Genomic DNA, 20,652 nt, shown 5'->3' on the forward strand with positions numbered 1-20,652 from the left:
ATAGTTTCACTGTGCAGTTATACACATTCTTTAAAAGTATGCATTTAGATTTTTTAAACGTAAAAAAATTATATCACATCATAGCATACAATCTTTTGGAATTTACATGCTTGTTAATATATTTCTAGCTGTACATACCTATGAACTGCTCTAGGAAATTACTCTAGTATACATGAACACTCAATTCTGATAATGCTAAACTCCACCCACCACCCCATGTGGTTATACCAATTTACACTGCCACCAGCAGTGTAAAAGAGATACCTTAAAGTCACATGTACACTTTTTGCCAATTGAATGTTATAAATGGTAATCCAGTCATTTTTAATATCTCTTCATTTGTTCACTGATTCTTCTAACTTGGTTTGTATATGTGAAGAGAAACAGAAACACAACTTCATGTTATCCCCATTAATAACCAGTTTCATTCACTGAATAGTCTCTCCTCTTTTCCATGAAAGATATATCATCTTATCAAAACAGTACATGTGTTATCTCTCTTTCTGAACTCTATTCCATTAATCATTCTATCTGCTCTTATGGCAATACCATGATGGTATCTTAATTCCTACATATTAGGAATGCCCCATTACTGTTTTTCTGTTTTTCATTACTGTGGGATATTCATCCTATCAAATACTATGAAAAATCTTACTGGAATTTTATTGAATCTAAAAGTCAATTTGAGGAAAATGGGACACCACAATATTGTCTTCTTCTCCACGAACATGACATATCTATTAAGATCTTCATCACAGTGTGTATAGGTGTGTGTGTGTGTGTGTGTTTGTAGAGGACTTGAATCTTTGTTAGATTTATTTCTAAACATAAATGTGACATTCTCTGACTCTACTGTAAATGATGTTTGTCTTGGTTATATCTTGATGTTTGTTGACATACAGAAATGCAACTGACTTCTGTATATTAATCTTAGTTTCAAATATCTTGCTAAACTCATTTCTATTAATTTATAGTTTTGGGGGCATTCTATGCTAAAAATATTATTTGAAAATAGTAAATTTTATTTTCTCCTTTCTGAACTTTTTGCTTCTATAATTTGTCTTTTGTGCTTATGAAACTTTCAGTAAGATACTAAATTGCAATGGTGTTACTGAACATCCTTCTCTAGTTCTTACTTTTTTTAACTAGGCAAGGACTTTATTAACTCTTCTTTTAAACTTTATATTGTGGCTTCTTTGGCTTAACTAACTACAAACAAATAATTGTATATAGGCAACAATTAAAAAGCAGCAGAGTCCAAAGTCCTCAGAATTTAAATTATAGGTTTTTATATTTCATCATTCTATATATTTGCCATAAACAAAATTTTTTAAGCAGTCAAAATTATTGAAGTTTTATTATTTAAAAAATAAATCTAGTCAATTATTTGCCTAATTATTGGAGGCCTCATCAAAACCCTGAACAAGATCATCCTTCTCCCCAGGAGCAAGTGGTGCTTTTCCATCCAGCTTCTGCCAGTGTCCTTAAGCTTCTCAGCACCAAGTTGGCCTAAGAAGCCAGGTGGCATTTCTGTCAGGGGCTGTGTCTCAGCATGGCTGGTACTGGTAAAAGTGTTTGCTGCCAGAGGCATCTGAGCATTAGGATTGTTAAAGTAAGTAGATAACCATTCCCTAGTTTGCAAATACACTTACCTCTTTAATATCAGAGATACCGCTTATTCTTGGTTTCTTTAAGGAGAACTGAAAATTTTTATCACTTACTATAACAGATATTTGTTGTATCATCTGTTACTCTATGTACCATTCTCAGGGCGGTTTTTTTTTTTTTTTTTTTTTTAACCAATGCACAATTACACCTGAAGTTCGGCAAGTTTCTCTCAGTTTATGGTAGGTTCTTTGATCTTGCTGGAATGGAAATGAGGCTTTCTGGGGGAGTGGGGTTGTACTTAAGTCTTAGGCAGACTACCTGAGGGTCCAGTTCCTGATGTTAAAGAGAATGATTCTAATATTCAACTATTCAGGATAATGTTGTCTTTAGTTTTTGTTTTTGTTTTTAAATAAGCATAAGGAGTCTCCCTCTGTTCTTGATTTATTAATCTTTTTTTAAAATCATAGCTATGTATTGAACTTCATCAAATTCTTTACTGAGGTTTCTCTTTTTAAATCTGTTAATGTGTTTGGTTTCACACTTATTTCCAATATGAAACCACCCTACCACCCATGGGAAAAATCCAACTTGAACATGTCCTGTTATTCCCTTTATATATCATTAAATTTCATTTGCTATTATTTTGTTAAGAATTTTCAAATGCATATGGAACTGTAATTTCTTTTCTTAAAATATTTTTGGTATCTACATCATGGTGGCCTTAAAAATGAGTAAGAGAATTCCCATCAGTTTGACCTTAATGAACTCATGGAATTATGAACAGCCTTTGGAAACTAAACCATTATGTAAGTTGAAAAACCTCAGAATTAGCTACAACTTCTAATTTACATTGGTCTCTAATTTAAAATGATAGATTCTTAGATCTCATGAAAAATTTTGATTTTTAATAAGCACTTCAAATTATTCTGATAAAAATATCTACTGATCATGTTTTGAGAAACACCACCTGGCAGGGAGAGCTCCTGGCTCCCTTCTGCTCGCCTAGCAGTCCAGAGGGAGTTAAGATAGGCACACTAGGACTATATGGTAGAGCTTCCAGTGAAAGAGCTGAAGAGGTTAAATGCCCTTGCCTCCCCATAGCTTCTCCTAGGAAAATGACCATAGTTTGTCCAGGACAGGAATTGTTTAGGCCTATTATTCCAAAATAATTAGTAATAATTTCCTCACTTTAAAAAAATAACCCAATTTAGACATGTTTTGACTCACCTTTGGAAATTTTCCTGTTATAATCTCTTTTCTTTTTTATGATAGATAGGCCTAAGAACTGCCTCAGGCTTAGATGACCTCTCCTAACCCATTTAAATCTTTTCGCCCAGTTCTAAAGGCTAAATGAAAGAATTTGAGAAGGCATGGGATGGGAATAAATTTAAGCCTGAGAGGGCTAAAGATCCTAGCATCTTATGCTATTCAGACCAGTTCACTGGGTGCAGAATCTAGAAAGGAGTTTGAGCCAAAGTGCTAACACGTAACATATCAGTATTATGAAAATACCTTGCCTGTAAAAGTTCATGATAGCCTTGGTAAACTGGTACGAATTCTGGTTTAAACCACAGGGGGGGAAAATCTTTCTAATTATCACAGCTAACACATAATTAAAAAAAAAATCTTAAGTTCTACTTTTCCAATCTATTCAAGTCCAAATGAAAATGTGCCACTTGAGAAATATAGGAGGTCTTAGAGGCAATAGTGATGTGAAATGTCTAATTTTGAATACCTTTTCTTTCATGAGTCTTTTCTTGGAGCTGGGGAACAGGGGACATTGCACTGCATGATTCTTTTTTTTTTTTTTTTTTTAAGATTTTATTTATTTATTTGACAGACAGAGATCACAAGTAGGCAGAGAGGCAGGCAGAGAGAGAAAGAAGGGGAAGCAGGCTCCCCGCTGCCCAGAGAGCCCGATGCGGGGCTCGATCCCAGGACCCCGGGATCATGACCTGAGCTGAAGGCAGAGGCTTTAACCCACTGAGCCACCCAGGCGCCCCTGCACTGCAGGATTCTACAGGCCCTCTTCTTTATAAAGGCATTATCTTCAAAGAATAAGAGATGTAGTTAACTTTCCTAACACAGAGAAACAGGCACAAAATGAGAAGACAGAGGAACCCGTACCAAATGAAAGAACAAGACAAAGCCATAGCAGGAGAGCTAAGTGAAACAGATTTAAGTAATGTGCTTGATAAAGAATTTTAAGCAATGATCACAAGGATACTCAATGGACTTGAGAAGAGAGTGGAGGACATCAGTGAGACCATTAAGATAGAGATAGAGTAGGGGCGCCTGGGTGGCTCAGTGGGTTAAGCCTCTGCTTTCGGCTCAGGTCATGGTCTCAGGGTCCTGGGATCAAGCCCCGCATTGGGCTCTCTGCATGGCGGGGAGCCTGCTTCTCCCTGTCTCTCCGCCTGCCTCTCTGCCTCCTTGTGGTCTCTCTCTCTGTCAAATAAATAAATTAAATTAAATTAAAAAAAGATAGAGTAGAGATAAAGGACTCAATAAACAAAGTAAAAAACATGCCTGATGGAATGAAAAGCAGGCTGGAAGAAAAAAAGGAATGAATTAATGACCTAGAGACAGAGTAATGGAAAGTAATTATGCTGAACAAAAAGAGTAAAGAATTATGCAAAATGAGAATAGACTTAGGGAACTCAGTGACTCCATCAATGTAGTAATATTCATATTATAGGAATCCCAGAAGAAGGAGAGAGAGAAAAGGAGGCAGAGAATTTATCAGGAGAAATAATAGCTGAAAACTTCTCTAGTCCAGGAAAGGAAAGAGATATCCAGATCTAGAAGGTACAGAGAACCCCCACAAAATCAACCAAAGCAGAAGACAAGAAGACACACTGTAATTAAAATGGAAAAATAAAGTGATAAAGAAAAAATATAGAGAGCAATGGGACCAAAGAAGACAGTTACATATGAAGGAAACCCCACGAGGCTATCAGTGAATTTTTCAGCAGAAACTTTCCAAGCCAGGAGTGTCATGAGATAGTCAAAGTGCTGAATGGGAAAAACCTGCAGCAAGGCTATAATTGAGAATAGAAGGAGAGAGAGATTTTCCCAGTCAAACAAAAACTAAAGGAGTTCATGACCACCAAACCTACCCTGCAAGAAAAATTAAAGGGAATTTTTTGAGTGGAAAGACCAAAAATGACAGTATGAAGGTAGAAAACACAAAAGCAGTAAAAATAAGTATTTCTGTGAAAAACCAGTCAAGGAACTCACAAAATAAAAAGATGCAAATTATGACACTATATACCTAAAACATGGGTAGGAGAAAAGTAAAGAATGGAGTCAAACATAAACAATTACGAATTTAATATAGACTGCTATATGCAGATGTTCTTTACAAACCTAACAGTAACCACAAATCAAAAACCACTACTGAATATGCAAAGAATAAAGAGAAAGAAATCCAAATATATCAAGACAACCAGCAAACCATGAAAGACAGAAAGACAAGAAAGGATCAGAGAAAATGTTCAGAAACAACCATAAAATGGCAATAAATACATATCTATCAATAAATTACTTAACATGTAAAAGGCCTAAATACTCCAATCAAAAGATATATGGTGACAGAATGGATAAAAAGACAAGACCCATCTAAATGCTGCCTACAAGAGTTATTTTAGACAAAAAAACACCTGCCAATTGAAACTGAGGGGTTAGAGAAACATTTATCATGCAAATGGATGTCAGAAGAAAGTCACAGTAGCAATATTTATTTTGGACAAAAGACTTTAAAACAAAAACTATAACAAGAGACAAAGAAGGGCACAATGTAGTAATACAAGAGAAAATTCAACATAAAGATAAAACAATTTTAAGTATTTATGCACCCAACATGGGAGTACCCAAATACATAAGAAAGTTAATAACAAACATAAAGGAAGTAATTGATAATAATACAATAATAGTAGGGGCCTTTAACACCCCACTTACATCAATGAAAGGCTCATCTAAAAAACAGAAACTCAACAAGAAAACAATGGCTTTGAGATACAATGGACCAGATGGATTTAACAGATATATTCAGAAAATTCCACCCTAAAATACAATACACATTCTATTCAAGTGTACAGGGAATATTCTCCAGAACCAATCACATATTAGACCACAAAACAAGCCTCAACAAATTCAAAAAGATCAAAGTCTACCATACATCTTTTCTGACTATACCATTATAAAACCAGAAGTCAACCACAAGAAAAAACCTGGAAAGACTACAAATACACAGAGGTTAAATAACGTGATACAATGAATAGATTAACCAGGAAATCAAAGAAATTTAAAAATACATGGAAACAAATAAAAATGAAATTATAATGTACAAAACCTTTAGGACACAGCAAAAGCATTTCTAAGAGGTAAGTTTAGAGCAATACAGGCCTACCTCAAGAAAAAAAACCTCAAATCCTTACAGCTAAAGGAAATAGAAAAAGAACAACAAACAAAACCTAAAACCAGAAAAAGGAAGAAAATAATAAGGATTAGAGCAAAAATAAATGATAGAGAAACTAATAAAATCACTAGAACAATCAATGAAGCGAGGAGTTAGCTCTTAAAAACAAAACAAAAGTCAATAAAACTGATAACCCCCCAGCCAGATTTACCAAGAAAGAAAGAGAAAGGACCCAAATAAAATCAAAATGAGAGAGAAGAAATAACAATAAACCCCACAAAAATACAATTACAAGAGAATATTAAGAAAAATTACATGCTGACAAAATGAACAACTCAGAAGTGGATAAATTCCTAGAAACATATAACTGACCAAAACTGAAGCAGGAAGAAATAGCAACAAAACTGAATCAATAATTAAAAAACTCCCAACAAACAAAAGTCCAAGACCAGATGGTTTCACAAGCAAATTCTGCCAAAATACTGAAAAAAGAGTTAGTATCTATTCTTCTCAAACTATTCCAAAAAAGGGAAAAGGAAGGAAAACTTCCAAATTCATTCTATAATGCCAGCATTTCCCTGACACCAAAATTAGACATCACAAAAAAAGAGAAAAGATCTCTGATGAACATAAATGCAAATATTCTCATCAAAATACCAGCAAATCAAACCCAACAACACATTAGTAAAATTATACACCACGACCAAGTGAGATTTATTCCTGGGCTGCAAATGTAGTTCAACATTCACAAATCAGTCAACATGACACATCGTATCAATAAGAAAGGATAAGAACCACATGATCATTTCAATAGACACTGAAAAAAAACATTTAACAAAGTATAACATCAATTCATGATAAAAATCCTCAACAAAACAGGTTTGGAAGGAACATACCTCAACAAAATAAAGGCCATTAATGAAAAACCATAGCTAATATAATTTTCATTGGAGACAAACTGAGAGCCTTTCCCCTAGGGTCAGGAACAAAACAAGGATCAAAACAAGGATTTCCCCTAGGGTCAGGAACAAAACTCAGCACCTTTATTCAACATAGTACTGGAAAACCTAGCCATAGCAATTGGACAACAAAAAGAAATAAAAGGCATTAAAAATCACCAAGGAAGAAGTCAAACTTTCACTCTTTGCGGATGACATGATACTACATAAAGAAAACCCAAAAGACTCCAACAAAAACCTGCAGGAACTGATTAACAAATTCAGAAGAGTGACAGGATACAATATCAACCTACATAAATCTGTTGCAGTTCTACACACCAATAATGAAGCAACAGAAAGAGAAATTAAGAGAACAATTCCATGTACAACTGCACCAAAATTAATAAGATACCTAGGAATAAACCAAGCCAGAGAATTCTGAAAACCATAAAACAATGATGAAAGAAATTAAGGATGATATAAAGAAATGGAAGGACATTCCATGCTCATGAATTGGAAGAACAAACATTGTTATTTTTTTTTATTTTTTATAAACACATAATGTATTATTAGCTCCTGGGGTACAGGTCTGTGAATCTCCAGGTTTACACACTTCACAGCACTCACCATATCACATACCCTCCCCAATGTTCATAACCCCACCACCCTCTCCCTACCCTCCTTCCCCCGGCCACCCTCAGTTTGTTTTGTGACATTAAGAGTCTCTTATGGTTTGTCTCCCTCCAGATCCCATCTTGGAAGAACAAACATTGTTAAAATATCGATACTACCCAAAGCAATCTACACATTTAAAGCGATCCCTATCAAAATACCACCAGTACTTTTCACAGAGCTAAAACAATCAATCCAAAAATTTTTATGGAACCATAAAAGACCCTGAATAGGCAAACTTATCTTGAAAGAGGAAAGCAAAGCTGAATGCATCACAATTCCAGACTTCATGTTATATTACAAAGGTGTAGTAATCAAAGCGGTATGGTACTGGCACGAAAACAGATGCAGACATAAATAGGACAGGATAGAAAATCCTGAAAGAAATCCACAATTATGTGGTCAATTAATCTTTAACAAACCAGGAAAGAATATCCAACAGGAAAAAGACAGTCTCTTCAACAAATGGTGTTGGGAAAACTGGACCACTTTCTTATACCATACACAAAAAATAAACTTAAAATGGATTAAAGACCTAAATGTGAGACAGGAAACCATAAACACCCTAGAAAAGAGCATATGACACTGGTCATAACAACTTTTTTCTAGTTAGGTTCCCTAAGGCAAGGAAAACAAAAGCGAACTATTGGGACTCCATCAAAATAAAAAACTTCTGCACAGCAAAGGAAACCATCAACACAACTAAAAGGCAACTTATGGAATGGGAGAAGATATTCTGCAAATAGCATATCCAATAAAGGGTTAGTATTCAAATTACATAAAGAACTTATAAAACTTGGCACCCCAAAACCAAATAATCCAATTTAAAAAAATGAACAGACATTTCTCCAAAGAAAACATAGAGATCACCAGAAGACACATGAAAAAATCCTCTATATCATTCATCATCAGGGAAATGCAAATCAAAACTATAATGAAATAGCACCTTACATCTGTCAGAACAGCTAAAATCAAAAACACAAGTAACAAGTGTTGATGAGGATGTGGGGAAAAAAAGGAATCATCTTGCACCATTGGTAGGAACGCAAACTGGTGTATCCACTGTGGAAAACAGTATGGAGGTTTCTCAAAAAGTTAAAAATAGAACTACTCTATGATACAGCAATTGCACTAGTGGATATTTACCCAAAGAATACAAAAACATCAATGCAAAGAATATAGGCACCTCTATGTTTACAGAGGGATTATTCACAATAGCCAAGATATGGAAGCAGCCCAAGGGTCCACTGATTGATGAATGGGTAAAGAAGATGTGGTATGTATGTATGTGGATATTTACACAAACATATAAATATACATAAAAACATACACATATATACAAATATATAGTGAAATATTATTCAGCCATAAAAAAGAAAGAAATTTGCCATTTGCAATGGCATGGATGGAGTTACAGAGTATAATGCTAAGTGAAATAAGTCAGTCAGAGTAAGACAAATGCCACATGATTTCACTCATATATGGAATTTAAGAAACAAAACAAACAAGCAAAGGGAAAAAGAGAGAGAAACCAAGAAACAGACTCAAATATAGAGAACAAATTGATGGTCACCAGAGGGGAGATGGGTAGGGAGATGAGTGTAACAGGTGATGGGGATTAAGGTGTGCACTTATCATGTTGAGCACCAGGTGATTAAAATAAAAACTTAAAAGAAATGTATATATTTTTCCCTATCCTTCAAAGAATAATGTAAAAGAGGTATTCAACATGTGTTATTTCAAAGAATTGTATAGAAATATAAAAACTAGACTTTTAAGTTCTCATACTGAAAGATCACTGGCAGTATCTTATGTAGAAACTTAGAATTTCACTTACCCATGAAATGATAAATTTGTGAAACAAAGTTGAATTAAAGGCATCAATCTAAAACATTCCTTTTTCCCATTTCTACATTATATAGGTCTTTTAAACCCTCTCCTCAGTTCCAACACTCCCACCATGATTGCCAAATCCTTCTCTGCAATTACTTTATTATGTTTCTTTCTTACAATTCTATTATACCATCACTACCTCATCACCACCATCACAACAGTAGCAGCTACTTTTTAAGTGCTATATGCCAGGCACTGCTAAGAGAGCTTTACGTGAATTAAGTCATTTAATCCTTGAAACACCTTCTGAGAAAAGAAATATTATCCTTAACTATATACATGAGAAAATGAAGCACAGAGAGGCTAAGACAGTAAGTGGTAGCATTGGTATTTGAATCCAAACAGTGTTAACCTTCTTTTAGAGTTGTCTCTCAGAAATCACCTCACACCTCCAAAATTCTGCTTCCTGGTTAAAGGATATCACTTCTCTCCTTTTGGAAATTCATTCAACATGATGAAACTAGATAATCGCTGTCATTAGAACATTACCCTGTTCAATAATCTACTTTACCTAAAAATTAGTTATAAAAATCAGACCAAATGAATCCAGGTATTCAAGATCTTTCTCAGTCTATATACCTATCCTCCCTTTCTGACCTCATTCCCCATTCAGCCCACCACATGAACACTCAGTATGAGGTATTTAGAGCTATATTCTTATCCTCTCACAGGGCCTAATATAATACCTGGAACATAACAGGTGCCAAAAGTGTTTGCTAGATTAAGGACTAAAAGGCTTTCTGATTTTTCAGATACCTAGCTGTAGGTTACTGTAATGCTAAGGTTCATAGTATTCACAAAGACATTTTGTTATTCCTTCTTAATAAGACAGTGTTAATTGTTTTAAAAATTCAAAAATTCACCCATGAAAAAATAAGGCAATTCAGAACACTTAAATCGTAGTTTTTTCCTATTTTGTTTAGCAAAAGAGGAACAAGTGGCAGTTATAGCTAACAATGTGATTAAAGAAATAGAAGTATTATTGATATTACCAAGAATTTTATTACTAACCTGTTGAGGGGTTATGGTATCTCTATAACTTGGTAAAATTTTTAGGGTGACACTTCCACTAATATTTTTCAATAATTCTTGTAATTCCTTTGGATTGTTTCCAACTTCATGACCATTGACTTCTTTAATGATATCTCCCACATGAAGTAGACCTTGTCGATCTATCATTCCTCCGTGAAGGATTCGGGCGATTACCAGATCATTATTTTCAACCCTAAACGTTACACCCTAAAGGAAATAACAGAATTATCAATGATTTTAGATTATTAGGAAGAAATCTTAAATATTCATTAATATGAATATGTAAGAAAATAATTCTAAAAGTAGGTGAGTTAATTGTTCCTACTTTCCCCCTGTTCTCTCCCGTCTCTCAATATTTTAATCTCATTAAACAATAGGCAACTGTGATGACACATATGACCTTATAAAAACAGGACTTTCAGGGAATTGCATTCCACAGGATAAAAAGCTCAAAGGAGGAGAAAAAGTATTTATGCATTCTGATGACCTTGTTCTAAGCTTATCATTTTTTCTGATAGTCAGGACCGAAAAATAATAATTTTTGCATGGAATAGAAAACTTCACTACTTACAGACTCCTACCATGCCTTCAATTTTTAATAACTTTCTTTTGTGTTTTGATACTAAGATTAGCAAGCAACTTGAGTTCATTTCTTCAAAGGATATAGGAAGAAATGGGGTAGTTATGTCTTATAATTTTTGCTGCCCATTAGCCAGCTTCTTCAGGCCTCTATTTCAGCTAAACTTTTTATTTTGGCTTAATTTTATATGCTATATTAAGATGAGAGAGCATCAGTTGTGTATTTCTATACAAGCCAAAAAGCACTGATAAAACAAATAAACATGAAGTTTTTATAATAATACAAATTATGAAAAAGAAAAAGATATGATTGAGCCACAAATATGTCAGATTTCAGATTTTAAAAGGCACGGACTTATCTACTCACCAATGGCTCCCCAGCTCTTTTGTGAATACCAAGAATACGAATGGCATCTACCGGTAATAACTGATTATTGATAGAAGAATTATTCATTTCTGGGCTTGACGGAGGTGAATCATAACATTTTGATGCCACAATATCATGGGCCTCCAAGAGTGACTGTAAGGATTCAAAAAAGCCTGTGGTTATTAATTACTGATGGAATAAGTTCTTAAAAATAACAGTCCGTTATTCCAGTGGAGTACTAACACCTTCCAAGGCACACATTATTAAATTCTTAAAAGATGAGGTAAACCAAATGCACCAGAATCTTTTAAAGAAATATAAATATATATAGTACATTAACATAAACAATATTGTATTTCTTGTTTTAAAAGATTTGAAGACTCCTGATAGAGTTTTATGACTTCTTAAAAAAAGTGACAAGTTCAGTGGAAACTGAACCTAGATTTCCAAGTGTGGTACACTGAAGGCACTGGAATTCACTGCCCCCGTTGTCATCAACATTATCATATTTCCTATTTACCACCAATCCCTATTTATTAGGTATCATACAAATTCAAATGGTACAGGGGCATCTGGACAACTCAGTCGGTTAAGCGTCTGCCTTCTGCTTAGGGCATGATTTCAGGGTCCTGGGATAGAGCCCTGCATCAGGGCTGCTCAGCAGGGAGCCTGCTTCTCCCATTCCTTCTGCCTGCTATTGTGCCTACTGGTGCTCTCTTGCTCTCCCTTTCAGATAAATAAATACTATCTTTAAAACAAACAAACAAAAAACCAAATTTAAATGTCACAGACCCTAATTTTTACTCTAAGATTTTTATGTTAGTAATACCATATATTTTTTACACATACAAAAGTCTGCTAAAAAGATATCCAACAGAAAAATGGATACAGCATCTTATATCTTCTATCAGTGATGAGAGATTTTATATTATTGACAAAGGCTTTAGTTTATAAAACATCTATTTTAAGAGGAAAAAAAACCCTAATGAGCTAGTAATGGTCCTGAATATAATTTTACATCCTACATTTATGATGTATGTGTTACCATCATGGATGACTTTGATCTACTTTCTAGGAATTTCTTATAATTTTTAAATATATTTATTTTAATTTTTCACTTACACTATAATTGTATATGTTCAACAATAAACAATAAACAATAAAATTAAAAAAAAAATTTTGAGTGGATGGAGCTCAAAAACAAATCAAAATAGAAAGAAGGGAGAAAATGTCAACAAATTAGAACAGAAGCAATCAGGATATGTGTAATTTCTGGTCATTTCATGAAAATATGTTGTAAGAGACTAAAGAAAATTTCAAAAAGAAAAAAAATCACAAGTCCACATGTAAGGATTATTCCTATAAATTCTAGACGTTGCTCAAATCTCTAACCTGGGCTGCTTAGCTTCCACTCTATGCCTTCTTAGCCAGAATTATACTCCTGTGACTTGAACCACTACTTAGATGCTGATAACTTCCAGCATCTCTCATGAGATGAGAGTTCTCATCCAGAACTCTCATGAGCTTCAGATTCATAGACTAAAAATCTGTCTATAACCATTCAGTCATGAAAATTTGAAAATCAAAGAGTAAACATGGTAGAGGATTGAAACATACTAAATTAATGAAAAATCTGTAACTGCACATACTATTTAAAAAACAGAAGGACTGAAAAACTCATCTGTTGCCATTTAAGACTGCTATTTTAAACAATTCTTTACTTTAAAAACTGGTAAAGGGAAGGGTCAGACACTTCCCTGATTTTTCAGTATGAAATGTATTATGGGGTAACTAAATAGTCAGTTGATGAAGAAAAGCTCTACTTTATATAAGAACAGCAGCTACAAAATGTAGAATGAGAGAACCTGGAAAATGTCATTTTGAAGCCTCTAAAGAAAATACTGATTCAGGGAAGGATTAATTTGTGTTTATAAGTAGATAAATGATTAAACAGGAAATAGCATTTGTATGCTAGAATAATAACACACTAGATTATGTCCTAGTCAAAAGTATTTCAAAGGAGGGATTAGATTGTCTATGCCCTTATTCAAGGGACTAATCTCAGCAACGATACTGGTGGGCTAACCAGGTGTCACATATCTTCTGATGTACTTTAATTCATATTAACATTACATCACTAATGATGAATTCTAGCTCCAAATAGTTAACTTGAATCATCCTTTTAGATAGAACTTCTGTTCACAGGAAATAGAGGGGGTAACTCTCTATTATCTATTATCTAACAACAAAGCGAAGAGACAACCAGATTATCCAGGAAGTGGGACATTCTTTAGGGCAATGGTCCGGTCTCTTAATAGGTCAATATCATAATCAAGGGAGAAAGGATGGTCCATCCAAATGCCACACACGAATCTAGGTTGGAAACCCATAGTACAAAACAGCTATAAAGAATATTTTGGTGTGAAATGGAGATGTTTGAATATAGTATGTGTATTACAGGAGACTGAGATCCACTGAAATGGCCAAGTGGAAATCAATGACTGAAAAAAAAGGGTAAGTTAAAAAATAGCTTGTACAAAAGGATCTCAATCAGTAAAGAAAAAAATATGTACATTTATGCATAGAAAAAGTATAGAGGAATATGTACTAGGATAGTACAGTAGATCTGGGTAATAAGAATGCAATATCTTAATTTTTAAATTTTTGCTTTCCAGTATTTTCTAATTATATTTATGAAACTTTATATAAATTTATATACTTATTAAATTTCATATATTTATTAAAGATACACAGCATATCTGAAAGCTCTCTCAGATGCTTCTAAAGTATCACAAACTTAACAAGGCTGGTTACCTGAACATTAACATGTCAATTTCTTCTAGAGTGTTCCTTATCTCAGTGAGTGCCATCAATTATTTGTTAGAAACCCTACCCTTATCAACTTCCCACATCTCTCTTCTGCAATGATCACACATAACCAATCACCAAGTCCTGTTGATTTTACTGCTTAAAACTTGAAAATCTTCACATTTTCTACTCTCAACACTGCTGTCAGTTTCTTGCCCTAGTGCTTAACCATGATGCTCCACAATCAGCCCCCTCTCCCCGTGTAATACCTCCTACTCTCCCCTTTCTTGGTTTCCCACTGTCCTCAGGGTAAAGTTCAAATGGCTTACTGTGCCCTATAAGGCCTTCATCAACTGGCACAAGCATATAGGATGTCTCTGATACATGTCCATTATTTTGTATGTTGAGATACTGACTCATGGAGCAACAAACTCACTATAAACCTTTGTATTTTACAGTCACGTTGTTGAAGAGTCACAGAAAGTCCTTGGAAAAAACCAAAGAGGTGTTGCCATTTTGATTTTCAATGCTAAGATTTATAGTGAAAAGAACTTTATATTCTTCTATCCCAGCATCACTTACAGAACAGTCCATTCTTTCTCCCCTAAAATGTAGTATCTCTATCATAAATCAAATTGTCATATACAGGTGTATGTACTTCTGGGGTTTTTTATTCTTTTCCATTGGTCTATTTTTCTAATACTGTCCCAACACCACACTTAAACACAGGTTAATAAGAAATCTCTCCCCCACTCCCCTCCACTTTCTCTTCTAAAACTGACTCTTTGTTAAACAGATTTGCTTTTCACTGCTACAGACCAAAGCTTAAATTGCACTTATTTTTTCTTTGCAGCTATGGAGGAAATGTTATGGATTAGTTTCTATCCTCACACAGTTCTCTTTTGTTTTATTCCAAGGTCATTGATTGCATCTCAGTCTCAGAAGCAATACTGCAATAGCTTTCATAAGAAAGGCTGTGAAACAGTGGTAGTGAGGAAGGAAAACCTATTATCACAGTAAGAAAAATGTCTCCAGCACGTGGTCTGGTGGTGAATCAAGGCTGATTTTAATTACACAATGGAAAATCCATTCTGATGTATTTCTGCTATACATTTATGTAATGTGTTATTAGTTGCGGGTGTGTCTGATTTGATATCCTCAGTATTTCAGGATATTAAAATACTTAAGTTGGAATTTACATATTTACAAACGATGGCTCTAAATAATCTTAAAGAAATCACCATAAACTGGAATTTAACTACTAAAAGAGAATACTTTGAGGATAAAGGGCACTTGGGAAAAAGAATACGCAAAATACCTGGAAGTGAGGCTCTTTGAGGATTCCAACCAGCTCTGCCACATTTTCATCCACATTTATTAAGGGACTGATATCTTCAAGAATTTCATTGACTAATTCTAAGTTATTATCACTGACAGCTTCTAGTTTTGAGTCTTCTAGCCTCTCATGAGCCTGAAAAGAGAACAGTATAAAGTCATAGCACATATTGTTTTGCTCCAGACCATGGTTTTCTTCTTTTCATAAAGAAGACTTAAAAAGATACTACTTGAAAGTTTGATTTATTGAAACCAAATGTAATATTCTAATCAGAGGCAATATATAGATTTTGTAGTAAATGTTATCAAGAAATATAATAAATCTTGGCTTGTGTCCCTATTCTGAAAGTCATGGAAAACTTGTTTTAATAACTTAACCATGAAAAACTATAGTCAGATAACAACTGAAAAGAAAAAAAACATTTCCTACCCAATAGAGTTTCCTAATGACTTTCTGGTCTAGGCTCAAATTCTAGAGGATACTGCTTGTGATTCATGAACATAAATGATTATTTATTATTTAATAAAAATTTTTTAAAAAAGGAATGTAATTATTACATGGACTGCCATTAAAAAATAATAAAAATCATTTGGGGAGCTCCAAATCCAAAAACTACCATTTTCCAATTTTTGAAAATCAGAAAAATAAGTCAATTTAGGGAAGTCAGCTCTTGAACTGGACTTTGAAGGACTGTTTGATTTCATTAGGGGAGACACCTTGTGTCTCTTTATCTTAAGCCACTTTTTTTTTCTTAATCTCACCATCTTTTCCATGGAAAATGGACCATGAATCACACTGTTACAGGAAACAAGTAGCCCTATTTAGCCTCAAATAGTGGGAATAAAACAGTTTTAAATTCAAACTGAAAATGAACATTAAGCAGTCTCCCTCTTTAAGTGCTCTTTGTTTTTCTGATGAATGGTTGCTGTCCGATTTTGAAGGCAGGCAAAGCATAACTGTTAAGACTTAATGTATAAATGAAACTATGTAAGATGACAAATCTTGTATTTAGTATTTTAAGATCCATGTCAGTAAGTGCTCAGGAAAAACCCAAGTTTCAAGTAGTAACAGTATCAATTAAACTTTATCTGTACCTATAATACTTTAGCTGTTATATCTACCATAGAGTGGATCCTTCAAAGACAAACACATGATTTTTAAAATGCAATTTTTTTCACTTAAGTATTTTTTTCTAGGTGACTCACCAGACTGAAATAAGTGTTTAAGTGAAAGAGGGGGCTATATATTAAGCAACATTTTTAAGAAACGCCTCAGGAAAAAAAAAATTATAAGTCATATGAGATGACAGAAGAAATTATAACTGTTATTAAACAAAGAAAAATGTCAAAAGACCAAATGTAATTTTGAGAAAGGAGTTATTATTAGATTTAGATAAGAAAAAAATTAAGATTAGAAAATGCCATGAAGAATGAAATGGGTAAATCTGTAACTTTCTGAAAGTTTAATGTAAGCCTAATAAGGATAAAATAATGACACTCAACATATACCATAAAATGATTATCACCATTGGAAAAAAAACTAAAATAATGGACATAACTAGCTATTAACTCTTATAAAACAAACTAGAATTGCTTATTGCTTTAATACAAATATTTGCTGTTAACAAATATTTAATTTAGCTTCGTTAACCTTGCAACACTCTATTACTCTTATGGAAGTAGAATAAAGTTTAAGGAAAGAAAGGAAATAAAGAAGCTGAACATTTATTGAGGGCTGTTTGTGTATGTGTCAGGAACTATATTCTCAGTGCAGTGTGAGTGTGTATTAAGCAAAGGTAGGTGTATTGTTGTTATCCTCACCTTGCAAACATAGATGCTGATGCAAAATAAGATAAAGTGATTTGCTTGAATCTACACTACTGCTAAGTGCAGAGTCGGGTAGTCTAATACCAAGGCTTGAATGCTTACCTACTAAGCTTTTTTGACTTCATCACTATACAGACAGCCACTGAAATATCATACTGTGGTTAATTATTCCATCTGTTATATATTATTCTAATTCATTTAACTCTGAGATATACTCTCATTGACTGCTAGTTGATTTGTTGCTTCTTAGCACTTTCTTCTAGTTCAGATGTGTCATTCTGTTCTACTGAGTCTATCCCTACAGTTACTTTGTACTCCTGTGGTTCAGAATACTACCCCCGTCCCTTCAACCTGCACCCCTGTACTCCAAGTAAGAGCTATAAAGACCACCTGTTTCTCTAGGAAAGAGATAAGGAGTACCTTACAATTTTCAGGTACTGTATCAATATATTTTCTATAACATCCTCTGGTCATGTAATATATCGATTCAATTCAGACAAGTAAAGAGCAAAAATGATCACTGATCTGAGAACTCTAATATAGCTCCCTTTGTTCCTATGTTCATTTACCTTACTGCTCCCAAATTGGGTGAGGACATGTGGGAAGGTGGAAAGACCTACCAGAAAGAGGATGTCAAGCAGGAGGGCAAAATTATGTTATAAAAACAAACACACCCAAAGTTTTTTTCATACCAAACTACAGAGACTGGTGCTATAGTAGGAAAGAATCTCACTATACAATAAGAAGTTCTCAGGGAAAAAATAAAAGGCTTTTTAGTGAAACTGCAGCTATAATTATATAACACAGAAAGCTAATTTCTAAAATATAGTTGGGTTCTATCAAGATCAACTTTAATTTTTCCAAAAAAGCAAAAGCAGGGTCCATATTTGTTAATATGTAGATTTTTAAGCTCGAAGATACTGTGAAAGATGTTGGGACCTCTAGTCACTTTAAAGTCATAATTTATTTAGTAGATTTTAAGAGGCAAGTGCCAACTTGAATTTAACAGATAAGACCCCACAGCAAAAAAGAAAAAAAAGGACAAAAGGAAATAGTGAAAATTATCCAGAAGGAGAGATGAATCATAAGCTATTTGAATGAATGGGTCTAGCATCCTTTAAGACACTATGAGAAAGCTAGCATAACTTAATAAAAACATATTCCACCTGCCACAAGTGGTTGAAAGAACATGCTATGACTGGCTTCATAGAACACTTGGAGTTGATACAAATACGGCCTAGTCTTCTTGTATGTCCAGATCAGAGAGTCCTATTTGCCACTGCACCTTAGAAAAATGAACTGCAGAGAAGAAAAAGTTCTTTCAGGACTTCTAGGTATTTCTTCTAAGCACAGTACAGCCAGGCTTGCAAGCAAAAAAAAAAAAAAAAAAAAAAAAAAATTTTAAAAAATTGTTGGGTGTTTTTAAAAAAAAAAAAAAAGCCAGTTTTTTAAAAAAAAAAAAAAAAAAAAAAAAAAAAAATTTTAACAAGTTGTGGGCTGTAACTAAAGTGAAAAATACTATCATTTATTTTGTTATATCTAATACTATTATCATTATGTGTAAAACCTTGCCTTTTGTCTTCAAAAGGACAAAAATATAAATTTTGTTTCTATCTTTGAATACGGCTAAGTATGTGGTAGTTGCCCATTAAATGTTTCTTGGAAAAGACAAGTAAATGGGAAGTAAGTTTTGCTGTGGTCAGAGTCATCCCCTTCTATTCTAAAGAGTTTAGGAAGAGAAAGATCAAGAGAAGCCCACGAACAGTCAAAAATAAATAACTTGAGCAGAAAATAGAAATGAGACAGGGAATAGAAAAGTCAATTTCTATTTTGCTTCTGCATCCATTATATCAAAGAGAATGAGATTTGTTCTGAATAAAAAAGTGGATGAAGGGGCACCTGGGTGGCTCAGTGGGTTAAAGCCTCTGCATTCACTCGGGTCATGATCCCAGGGACCTGGGATCAAGCCCCACATCAGGCTCTCTGCTCAGCAGGGAGCCTGCTTCCTCCTCTCTCTGCCTGCTTCTCTGCCTACTTGTGATCTCTATCTGTCAAATAAATAAAATCTTTAAAAAAAAATGGATGAAATAAGTATAAATAAATTAGAATTGAATTCTCTAATAAGTAAAGAACTTGCCAGAAATCTAGTTAACAAAAGGAGTTCAAATTCTTAGATTAGATAAATTATATATTGAAGTACTCAGGAAGCTCCTAAATAACATTGCCGAGCCACTCTTAGAGTTATCTGTGGAAAAAGAGAACCACACAGATGCCAAAAAAACTAGAAATGGGAATCTGTTATACTTTTTAAAATGAAAAAGACCTTTTTTCTTTTTTTTAAAAGCTTGGCTTTAACAGTATTCAGAAAAAATATAAAAGAATACTTTTTATAATCTCTGAGTGAGAAAGACCTTTCTAACTTATGCTGCAAAATCTGGAAGCTATAAACTAAACAAAAAAGGCCCAATAAAATTAACTACATTTAAAAATTTAATTTCTTCTTGTCAATAATCAGCAAAGTCAAAATACAAATGACAAACCAGGGTTAAAATATTTACAAATCATATTATAGACCAAAGGCTAATTTTCTTATACATAAAGGAAGTTTGAGAGAGAGAGAGAGAGAGAGAAAGCATGAGCACCAGCAGGGATAGGAAGAGGGACAAGCACACTCCCGGGTAAGTGGGGAGCCCAACTTGACCCCAGGATCCTGAGATCATGACCTGAGCGAAGTCTGAGGCTTAACCCACTGAACCACCGAGACACCCCTATAGAAAGGACTTCTATAAACCAGTAAGAAAAAGATCAACACATAAATAGGCAAATAATATGAACAAGAAATATACAGAAAAGGAAATTCAAATACCTCTTAAACATATGAAAAGATATACAACCACCTTCATGGTAAGAAGTACAAACTAAATATATAGTACTATATATATATATTTTAATTAGATAGGCAAGGATAAAAATTCTGGTAATGTACAATGTTGGTGAAAATACAGTAAAAGACAGACATTCTCATTCATTTTTTTTTTCCTGGTGGGAACATACTAGTGAGCAAAGTACACATTCATCTGAAGTGCACATGGAACATTTACCAAGACAGACCACTGTATAGGCTATAAAACATATCTTAAAAATTTTGTAAGAATAAAAATCATATTAAGTAT

At 33.9% G+C, this 20,652-nt stretch overlaps 1 protein-coding gene across 4 annotated transcripts in view; it reads right to left on the reverse strand.

Annotated features, from left to right (window-relative positions):
* The window catches only part of MPP6 (membrane palmitoylated protein 6), a 106,953-nt gene that overhangs the window by 30,975 nt on the left and 55,326 nt on the right, over positions 1-20,652 (reverse strand). For all 4 annotated transcript variants that reach the window (XM_032873040.1, XM_032873050.1, XM_032873055.1 and 1 more), the window contains exons 3-5: positions 15,636-15,788; positions 11,510-11,662; positions 10,543-10,770 (exon numbers count right to left, since the gene is read on the reverse strand). In XM_032873040.1, coding sequence (XP_032728931.1) covers positions 10,543-10,770; positions 11,510-11,662; positions 15,636-15,788 — 534 coding nt within the window. The remainder of the gene's footprint in view (positions 1-10,542; positions 10,771-11,509; positions 11,663-15,635; positions 15,789-20,652) is intronic.

Source organism: Lontra canadensis, unplaced genomic scaffold (genome assembly GCF_010015895.1).
Source record: "Lontra canadensis isolate GAN:19392208 unplaced genomic scaffold, GSC_riverotter_1.0 scaffold2, whole genome shotgun sequence".
Classification (NCBI taxonomy): Eukaryota; Metazoa; Chordata; class Mammalia; order Carnivora; family Mustelidae; genus Lontra; species Lontra canadensis.